The 11,435-nt window shown below is 57.1% G+C and overlaps 1 protein-coding gene across 1 annotated transcript in view; it reads left to right on the forward strand.

Annotated features, from left to right (window-relative positions):
- The window catches only part of LOC136006485 (neurexin-2-like), a gene marked incomplete at its 5' end in the record, with an annotated part of 52,126 nt that extends 41,161 nt beyond the window's left edge, over positions 1-10,965 (forward strand). The window contains 4 exon segments of the mRNA XM_065664516.1: positions 2,393-2,582; positions 2,584-2,716; positions 4,834-4,912; positions 10,493-10,965. Coding sequence (XP_065520588.1) covers positions 2,393-2,582; positions 2,584-2,716; positions 4,834-4,912; positions 10,493-10,866 — 776 coding nt within the window.
- Positions 10,966-11,435: the final 470 nt, after the last annotated feature.

An 11,435-nucleotide genomic window follows, 5' to 3' on the forward strand; every position in this document is an offset into this window, starting at 1 on the left:
ACCAGTGCCCCCCCTCGAACCGGTTCTGACTGTACCCAGCTCAGAGGGTTAAGGGTGGGGAGGAGGTGACTGCTCCTCGTGCAATGCACGTGTGGCCCTCGTGCAATGGGTGCAAGGGGCTTTCGGCAGCAGGCACCGGGGCCCTGGTGCAACGCGGCTGCAGTCCTTACACGGTCCTGGTGTAACACAGGCGAGGCTGTGTCCCAGGGTGCAACACCCACCACAGCCCTGGCACAACAGGCACGCACCATGACCCTCGTGCAACACACGCGCTGCGGCCCCCGGTGCATTGCACCGGTGCACAATGCACACCAAAGGGCCTGCACCGTGTGCGCACAGCGTGACCCTTGTGCAATGCACTGGGGTACAATGGACACTGCAGCCTTGCACAACACACGCTGTGCATCACACCCTGGTGCAACACCCACCACAGCCCTTGCACAACAGGCACACCCCGTAACCCTTGTGCATCACCCCACACAACTCTTGTGCATCAAACCCAATAACCCTTATGCATCACACCCCGTGGCCCTTGTGCATCACACCCCTTGTACATCACCCCATGGCCCTTCTGTACTGCACACCCCATAACCCTTGTGCATCACCCCATGGCCCTTGTGCACTGCACACCCCATAACCCTTGTGCATCACAACCCTTGTGCATCAACCCGCATAACCCTAGTGCTGCACAGCCTTCATGTATCACAACCCTTGTACATCACCCCATGGCCTTTGTGCATCACAGCCCTTGCACATCACCCTGTAGCTCTTGTACATCACCCCATGGACCTTCTGCACTGCACAACCCATAACCCTTGTGCATCACAACCCTTGTGCATCACAACCCTTGTACATCACAACATAACCCTTGTGCATCAAAACCGTTTTGCATCACTCCATAACCCTTGTGCATCACAAGCCTCGTGCATCACCACATCACCCTTGTGCATCACCCCATAACCCTTGTGCATCTCAACCCTTGCGCATCACAACGCTTGTGCATCAAGCTATAAAACTTGTGCATCTCAAGCCTTGTGCATCACAACCCTTATACATCACACCATAACCCTTGTGCATAACACCCTGTAGCTCTTGTACATCACAAGCCCATGGCCCTTGTGCACTGCACACCCCATAACCCTCGTGCATCTCAACCCTCGTGCATCACCCCATAACCCTCCATCACCCCATAACCCTTGTTCATCACCCCATAACCCTCGTGCATCACCCCATAACCCTCGTTCATCACCCCATAACCCTCGTGCATCACCCCATAACCCTCGTTCATCACCCCATAATCCTTGTGCATCACCCCATAACCCTCGTTCATCACCCCATAACCCTCCATCACCCCATAACCCTCGTGCATCACCCCATAACCCTCCATCACCCCATAACCCTCGTGCATCACCCCATAACCCTCGTTCATCACCCCATTACCCTCGTGCATCGCCCCATAACCCTCCATCACCCCATGACCCTCGTGCATCACCCCATAACCCTCGTGCATCACCCCATAACCTTTGTGCATCACCCCACAACCCTCGTTCATCACCCCATAACCCTCATGCATCACCCCATAACCCTCGTGCATCGCCCCATAACCCTCGTGCATTGCCCCATAACCCTCCATCACACCATAACCCTTGTTCATCACCCCATAACCCTCGTTCATCACCCCATAACCCTCATGCATCACCCCATAACCCTTGTTCATCACCCCATAACCCTTGTGCATCACCCCATAACCCTCATGCATCACCCCATAACCCTCGTTCATCACCCCATAACCCTCGTGCATCACCCCATAACCCTCGTTCATCACCCCATCACCCTCGTGCATCACCCCATAACCCTCGTTCATCACCCCATAACCCTCATGCATCACCCCATAACCCTTGTTCATCACCCCATAACCCTTGTGCATCACCCCATAACCCTCGTGCATCCCCCCATAACCCTCGTTCATCACCCCATCACCCTCGTTCATCACCCCATAACCCTCATGCATCACCCCATAACCCTCGTTCATCACCCCATAACCCTCGTGCATCACCCCATAACCCTTGTTCATCACCCCATTACCCTCGTGCATCACCCCATAACCCTCCATCACCCCATAACCCTCGTCCATCCCCCCATAACCCTCGTCCATCCCCCCATAACCCTCGTGCATCCCCCCATAACCCTCGTCCATCCCCCCATAACCCTCGTCCATCCCCGCATAACCCTCGTGCATCACATTAGCTCTCCTACATCCCCCCCCCATGGCCCTTCCCCCCCCCCCCCCCCCCGTGCCCCTCTCTCCCCCCCCGGTGCCCCCTCCCCTCTCCCCGCCGCGCTGCCGCAGCGCGGCCGCGGGTGCGATGCCGCTGTGTCCGTCCGCCCGCAGGCCGGCAGCTCACGATCTTCAACAGCCAGGCCGTGGTGCGCGTCGGGGGCCGGGACCGGGGCCGCCCCTTCCAGGGGCAGCTCTCGGGGCTCTACTACAACGGCCTGAAGCTGCTGGCGCTGGCGGCCGAGGGGCACCCGAGGGTGCGGCTCGAGGGCGACCTCCGCCTGGTGGGGGCTCCGCCGCCGCCCCCCCCCCGCCCCGCCCGGGGCCACCCCGGCCCCCCCCGATATGGCCACGACCATCATGGAGACCACCACCACCATGGCCACCACCACCACGCGCCGCGGGCGCTCGCCCACCCTGCGCGACACCGTGGCACAGGTACGGGGCACGGCGGGGGGGGGGGGGGGGTCACCCGGTTCGGGGGGGCTTTGGGTGTCTTTGGGGACACCCAGCACCCATTGGTGGGGGGCTTTGAGGGGTCACTGGGGACACCCAGCACCCATTGGGGAGCTTTGAGAGGTCACTGGGGACACCCAGCACCCACTGGGGGGCTTTGAGGGGGCTTTGGGTGTCTTTGGGGACACCCAGCACCCATTGGGGGGGCTTTGAGGGGGCTTTGGGTGTCTTTGGGGTCACCCAGCACCCACTGGGGGGCTTTGAGAGGTCACTGGGGACACCCAGCATCCATTGGGGAGCTTTGAGAGGTTACTGGGGACACCCAGCACCCACTGGGGGGCTTTGAGGGGGCTTTGGGTGTCTTTGGGGTCACCCAGCACCCATTGGGGGGCTTTGAGGGGTCATTGGGGACACCCAGCACCCACTGGGGGCTTTGAGGGGTCGTTGGGTGTCTTTGGGGTCACCCAGCACCCATTGGGGGGCTTTGAGGGGTCATTGGGGACACCCAGCACCCACTGGGGGCTTTGAAGGGGCTTTGGGTGTCTTTGGGGTCACCCAGGACCCACTGGGGGGCTTTGAGGGGTCACTGGGGACACCCAGCACCCATTGGGGGGCTTTGGGTGTCTTTGGGGTCACCCAGGACCCATTGGTGGGGGCTTGAAGGGGGTTTTGGGTGTCTTTGGGTGTCTTTGAGGGGTCTTTGGGTGTCTTTGGGGTCACCCAGCACCCACTGGGGGGGGGTTGAAGGGGGTTTTGGGTGTCTTTGGGTGTCTTTGAGGGGTTGTTGGGTGTCTTTGGGGCCACCGAGCACCCCTTGGTTGTCTTTGAGGGGTCGTTGGGTGTCTTTAGGGTCACCCAGCACCCATTGGGTGTCTTTGAGGGGTCTTTGGGTGTCTTTGGGGTCACCCAGCACCCACTGGGTGTCTTTGAGGGGTCGTTGGGTGTCTTTGGGGTCACCCAGCACCCACTGGGTGTCTTTGAGGGGTCGTTGGGTGTCTTTGGGGTCACCCAGCACCCATTGGGTGTCCTTGGGTGCTTTGCAGGGGGGGTTTGGGTGTGTTTGGGGTGGTTTTGGGGTGTCTTTGGCTGATTTGGGGTATTTCAGGGGTCTTTGGATGTCAAGAAGGTCCCCCAGCACCCATTGGGTGCCTTTGGGGGTCTTCAGGTGTCTTTGAGGGCTCTTTGGGGTCCCCCTGCACCCATTGGGTGTCTTTGGGCTGGTTTTGGGGTGGTTTGGGGATATTTGGGGCTGGGTTTTGGGTGGTTTTGGCGTGTTTTGAGGTGTTTTTGGAGTGTTTTGGGTTGGTTATGGGGTGTTTTGGGGCGCTTTGAGGTGGTTTTGAAGCGTTTTGGGCTGGGTTTGAGGTGTCATAAGAGTGTTTTGGGGTATTGGCAGTTTCTTGTGTGTTTTTGGAGTGTTCTGAGGTGTTTCTGGGGTGGTTTTGAGGTGGTTTCAGGTGCTTTGGGCTGTTTTGTGACGGTTTTAGGGTGTTCTGAGGTGGTTTTGGAGTGTTTCAGGCTGCTTTGTGATGGTTTTGCGGCGTTTTGAGGTGTTTTGGGCTGTTTTCGGGCTCTTTTGGGCTGGTTTTGGGGTGTTTTCGGCTGTTTTGGTGTGGTTTTGGGTGGGTTTAGGGTGTTTGGGCTATTTTAGGCTGTTTTGGGGGTGTTTCTGTTTTTTTTCAGGGTGTTTTGGGGCTGGTTTAGGCTGTTTCGGGGCGTGTTTCTGGGTGTTTTAGGCTGTTTTGGACTGTTTCTGGGTGGTTTTGGGCTGTTTCTGGGTGGTTTTTGGCTGTTTGGGGGTGTTTCTGGGTGTTTTGGGTTGGTTTAGGCTGTTTCTGGGTGGGTTTGGGCTCTTTTAGGCTGTTTCAGGGGTGTTTCTGGGTGGTTTTGGGCTGTTTAAGGCTGTTCCTGGGCTGTTTCTGGGTGTTTTCAGTGTGTTTTGGGCTGTTTTAGGCTGTTTCTGGGTGTTTTCGGGCTGTTTGGGGCTGTTTCTGGGTGTTTTCGGGCTGTTTCTGCATGTTTTCAGGCTGTTTGGGGCTGTTTCTGGGTGTTTTCGGGCTGTTTGTGGCTGTTTTGCGTACCCCGGGCTGTCCCCGCAGAACACGGATGATTTGCTGGTGGCCTCGGCCGAGTGCCCGAGTGACGACGAGGACCTGGAGGAGTGCGAGCCGGGCACAGGTGGGTGCTGCTCCGGGCCCGGGCTCGCGCGACGGCCCGGGGGGACCCCAGAGCGCGGCACCGGGCACACGCGTGTGCGGCCCCCCCCTGGTGTGCACGGGCAGCGGCCGCGGTGCTGACACATGTGAGCAGTGACACAGACACGTGATCAGTCACACACACGTGATCAGTCACACACACATGAGCAGTGACACACACACATGTGATCAGTGACACAGACACGTGATCAGTCACACACATGTGAGCAGTGACACACACACGTCAGTCACACACACAGGATCAGTTACACACACACATGTGATCAGTCACACACGCATGATCAGTCACACACAGGTGATCAGTCACACACACACATGATCAGTCACACACAGGTGATCAGTCACACACACACGTGATCAGTTACACACACACGTGATCAGTCACACACACACGTGTGATCAGTCACACACACACGTGATCAGTCACACACACGTGATCAATCACACACATGTGATCACTCACACAAACACATGATCAGTCACACACACGTGATCAATCACACACATGTGATCAGTCACACAAACACGTGATCAGTCACACACACGTGATCAGTCACACACACGTGATCAATCACACACATGTGATCAGTCACACAAACACGTGATCAGTCACACACACATGTGATCAGTCACACACGTGTGATCAGTCACACACACACGTGATCAGTCACACACACACACGTGATCAGTTACACACACACGTGATCAGTCACACACACACACGTGATCAGTCACACACACACGTGATCAGTCACACACACACGTGATCAGTCACACACACACACGTGATCAGTTACACACACACGTGATCAGTCACACACACACGTGATCAGTCACACACACACACGTGATCAGTCACACACACACACGTGATCAGTCACACAAACACGTGATCAGTCACACACACACGTGATCAGTCACACAAACACGTGATCAGTCACACACACACGTGATCAGTCACACACACACGTGATCAGTCACACACACATGTGATCACTCACACACACACGTGATCAGTCACACAAACACGTGATCAGTCACACACGCACGTGATCAGTCACACACACACGTGATCACTCACACACACGTGATCAGTCACACACACACACGTGATCAATCACACACATGTGATCAGTCACACACACACGTGATCAGTCACACACACACGTGATCAGTCACACACACACGTGATCAGTCACACACAGCATCACAGAATCCCAAGGGCTGGAAGGGACCTCCAAAGCTCATCCAGTCCAGCCCCCTGCAAGAGCAGGGTGCCCTAGAGCACATCACACAGGGCCTTGTCCAGGCCGGCCTTGGATATCTCCGGCGTAGGAGACCCCACAACCCCCTGGGCAGCCCGTTCCAGCGCTCCGGCACTCTCACAGTAAAAAAGCTTCTCCTGATGTTCGCATGGAACCTCCTATGCTCCAGTTTACACCCATTGCCCCTTGTCCTGTCCCTGGACATCACTGGAAAACCCCAGCTCCATCATCCTGACACCTACCCTTTACATATTTGTAAACACTGATGAGGTCACCCCTCAGCCTCCTCTTCTCCAAGCTAAAGAGACCCAGCTCCCTCAGCCTCTCCTCATAAGGGAGATGTTCCACTCCCTTCATCATCTTTGTGGCTCTGCGCTGGACTCCTTCAAGCAATTCCCTGTCCTTCTTGAACAGAGGGGCCCAGAACTGGACGCAATATTCCAGATGCGGCCTCACCAAGGCTGAGTAGAGGGGGAGGAGAACCTCTCTTGACCTACTAACCACTCCCTTTCTAATGCACCCTAAGATGCCATTTGCCTTCTTGGCCGCAAGAGCACATTGCTGGCTCATGGTCATCCTCCTATCCACCAGGACCCCCAGGTCCCTTTCCCCTTCGCTACTTTGCAGCAGGTCAACCCCCAACCTGTACTGGTACATGGGGTTGTTCTTCCCCAGATGCAAGACGTGATCAGTCACACACACGTGATCAGTCACACACATGTGATCAGTCACACACACGTGATCAGTCACACACACATGATCAATCACACACGTGATCAGTCACACACACACGTGATCAGTCACACACACACATAATCAGTCACACACACGTGATCAGTCACACACATGTGATCAGTCACACACACACATGATCAATCACACACGTGATCAGTCACACGCACACGTGATCAGTCACACACAGACACGTGATCAGTCACACACACGTGATCAGTCGCACACACATGATCAGTCACACACGCACGTGATCAGTTACACGCACGTGTACACAATAACAGACGCCTGTGCACAATCGCACACACGCGTTCACAGTCACACACGTGCTCAATGCCGAGCGTGCACACGCGTGCCCTGCACACGCAGCCCCATGCACACAAGCGTGTGCCCCCCGCAGCCCCGCCCCTCACATGCCTGCACACGCGTGTTCCCCACGGCTCCATGCACACGCGTGTGCCCCGCGCAGGCCCCCCCATGGACTGATGGACGAGGGACGGACAGGGGCCCCCGAGCCCCAGCACAGGCACCCCCAGCACCCGGGGTGGCCCATGGACACCCCCGCACCCATGTGTAGCCAATGGGCCTCTTGTTCCCCCCAGCACCCATGGGGGTCCCGTGGACACCCCCAGCACCCATGGGTGCCTCATGGACTTCTTGTGCCCCCCCCAGCACCTGTAGATGTCCCTTGGACATCTTGGTCACCTCCAGCACCCATGGGTTTTCCATGGAGCCCCCAGCACCTGTGGATGTCCCATGGACCCCTTGGCTTCCCCAGCACCCATGGGTGTCCTCTACACCCCCCCAGTGCCCATCGGTGTCCCCTGGACCCCTCAGCACCCATGGGTGTCCCATGGACCCCTTCAGCACCCATGGGTGTCCCATGGACACCCCCAGCACTCATGGGTGTCCCATGGACCTCCCGATTCCCCCTTGAGCCAACCGGAGAGGGCAGCAGCAGCTGGGGGGAGACACAGGGACAGACGGACAATGGACGGACAATGGACAGAGGACGGAGAAAGGGGGGGAAGAGATGGAGGATCCGAGGCTGGATCCAGCCAGGGATGGAGACAGGGATGGAGCAAGGGATGGATGGAGGATGGAGGATGATGGACGGATGATGATCAATGGATGATGGATGGATGATGATGAATGATGGATGGATGGATGGATAGATGGATGGATGGATGATGATGGATGATGGATGGATGGATGATGGATGATGAATGGATGATGCATGGACGGATGGATGGATGATGGATGGTGGATGATGGATGGATGGATGGATGGATGGATGAAGGGTGATGGTTAATGGATGGATGGATGGATGATGGATGGATGATGGATAGATGGATGACGGGTGATGGATGATGGATGGATGGATGGATGGTGGATTATGAATGGATGATGGATGATGGATAGAGGGATGATGAGTGACGGATGATGATGGATGGATGGATGGATGGATGGATGGATGATGGATGATGATGGATGGATGACAGATGATGAATGGATGATGGATGGATGACGGATGATGATGGATGACGGATGATGGAGGATGGATGGATGGAGGGATGGATGGATGGAGGGATGGATGGATGGAGGGATGGATGGATGGATAATGATGGTGGATGATGGACGGGTGATGAATGGATGATGGATGGATGGATGATGGATGGATGGATGGATGGATGGATGGATGAAGGGGGATGGATAATGGATGTATGGATGGATGATGGATAGATGGATGATGGGTGATGGATGGATGGATGGATGATGGATAGATGGATGATGGGTGATGGATGATGGATGGATGGATGGTGGATTATGAATAGATGATGGATGATGGATGGATGGATGGATGTAGGATGATGGATAATGGATGGATGGACGGATGATGGATGATGATAGATGATGGATGGATGACAGATGATGATAGATGATGCATGATGGATGGATGATGCATGGATGGATGGGTGGATAATGGATGGGTGGATGGATGGATGGATGGATGATGGATTGATGATGGATGGGTATTGGATGGATGATGGATGGATGATGGAAGGATGGACGGACAGATGAATTGATAATGATAGTGGATGATGGATGGGTGATGAATGGATGATGAATAGATGGATGATAGATGATAGATGCATGATGGATGGATGATGCACAGATGGATGGATGGATGGATGATCGATGGATGGGTGGATGGATGGATGGATAACTGATGGATGAATGGATGGATGGATGATGATGGATGGATGGATGGATGGTGGATGGTGGATGATGATGCAGGATGGATGGATGATAATGGATGACAGCTGGATAGATGATGGATGGATGATGATGGATGACGGATGGATGGTTGATGAATGGATGGATGATGGATGATGGATGGATGGATGAAGGGTGATGGATAATGGATGGATGGATGGATGATGGATGGATGGATGATGGATAGATAGATGATGGGTGATAAATGATGGATGGATGAATGGTGGATTATGAATGGATGATGGATGGATGATGGATAATGGATGGATGATGGATGATTAATGGTGGGATGGATGGTGATGGACAGATGGATGGATGGGTGGATGATGGATGATGATGCAGGATGGATGGATGATGGATGGATGATGGATGAATGATGATGGATGACAGATGGATGGATGGTTGACGGATGATGAGGGATGATGATGGATGATGACGGATGATGACGGATGATGACGGATGATGATGGATGATGACGGATGATGATGGATGATGATGGATGAATGATGATGGATGACGGATGGATGGATGGTTGATGGATGATGACGGATGATGACGGATGATGACGGATGATGATGGATGATGATGGATGATGATGGATGACGGATGGATGGATGGTTGATGGATGATGACGGATGATGACGGATGATGATGGATGATGACGGATGATGACGGATGATGACGGATGATGATGGATGATGACGGATGATGATGGATGATGACGGATGATGACGGATGATGACGGATGATGCATCCACGGCTGATGAACGGACGATGTTGGCTGTTCCCATGGCTGTTGCTGGCGCACCGGTGCGGGGCCCCACGGCTCCCGCTGGCTGCTGCCGCTGTCGGGCCGGGGCCGGCTCAGGGCTGCCCGGCGGCACCTTCTCACCGAGTGTCTCTTCTCTCCTTTTCCTTTGTGTTCTGTTTCTCTTACTCTGTTCTCTCTCTCTCCTGTGTTTGTTGTTTTTTTGGGTGCTTTCCCTTCCTTCCTGCAATTCCTTTTTCCTCCACGCTAAAATCACCCGGCCCCATCCCGCGATGTAAGTTGTGGCAGCGCCGCGGTTTGCTCTTATCAAAGCGCACATTAACATAACGTTAATTAATAATCGTAATGATAATGCTCATAACACGGCTCGAGAAGCGGCGGCGGCGGCGGGGGGGAGGTCGGGGGGCCGGGGGGGGCAGGGCCAGGGGCTCATTTGGACCCCCCCCTCCCCTGTCTTTCCCCCCCCCCCCCCCCCCCCCCGTCCTTTGTGTCTCTGCAGGCGGTGAATTGGTGCTGCCGGCGGCCCCGGTGGGGGGCGGGCCCGTGTCCCCCCCCCCCTCGCCCCCCGGGGTCCCCCCGCTCGCCCGCATCGTGCGGCCCCGACTGCGAGGAGCCCTCGGGCTTCGCCTCGGGGGAAGCGGCCGATCCCAACGCTCCCCCCGCCGACGACGAGGACTTCGGCGGCGGCGGCGGCGGCGAAACCCCCCCCCCCGCGCCGCCCGACCGACGGCGGCGGCGGCGGCGGCTCCGCTCACACCCAGCCCGGCCCCGGCGCCGTCACCGTGGCCACGGTGGTGGCCGCGCCGCTCCCGGGGCTGGTGCCCGCCGGGGAACGGCACCCGCGGGAGGGCTCGGCGGGGCGCGGGAGGGTGACGGGCGCGCCCGTGACCGCCCGCCCCGGTGCTGTCCCCACAGCCGCGGTCCCCGGCGCCGTGGAGGTGGTGCGCGAAGCCGGCGGCACCACGGGCATGGTGGTGGGCATCGTGGCGGCCGCGGCGCTCTGCATCCTCATCCTGCTCTACGCCATGTACAAGTACCGCAACAGGGACGAGGGCTCCTACCAGGTGGACCAGAGCCGGCACTACATCGGGGCGGCCGCCGCGCCCGGCGCCGTCGCCGCCGCTACCCAAGGCGGGGGCCCCAACGCAGCCGCGGTCCCCGCCGGGGGTGCCCCCAAGGAGAAAGCCCCCCCCGCGCCCCCCAAGGCGCCCGGCAAGGCCCGGCGGAACAAGGACAAGGAGTACTATGTCTGACGGGGGGGGGGGACACCCCACCCCCCCCCGACACCCGCCCCCCCCCATCCAACCACACACCCCCCCCAACGGGCGCGTGTCCCCCCCCCCCCGGGGCTGTGTGTGTGTGTGTGACCCCCCCCCCCCCCCCGCACCCGGGGGCGCCTCTGTGGTTGTCTGTGTCCCGTCCCCCCCCCCCCGACAAAGGGA

The sequence above is a fragment of the Lathamus discolor genome, unplaced genomic scaffold, assembly GCF_037157495.1.
Source record: "Lathamus discolor isolate bLatDis1 unplaced genomic scaffold, bLatDis1.hap1 Scaffold_236, whole genome shotgun sequence".
NCBI classification, from domain to species: domain Eukaryota; kingdom Metazoa; phylum Chordata; class Aves; order Psittaciformes; family Psittacidae; genus Lathamus; species Lathamus discolor.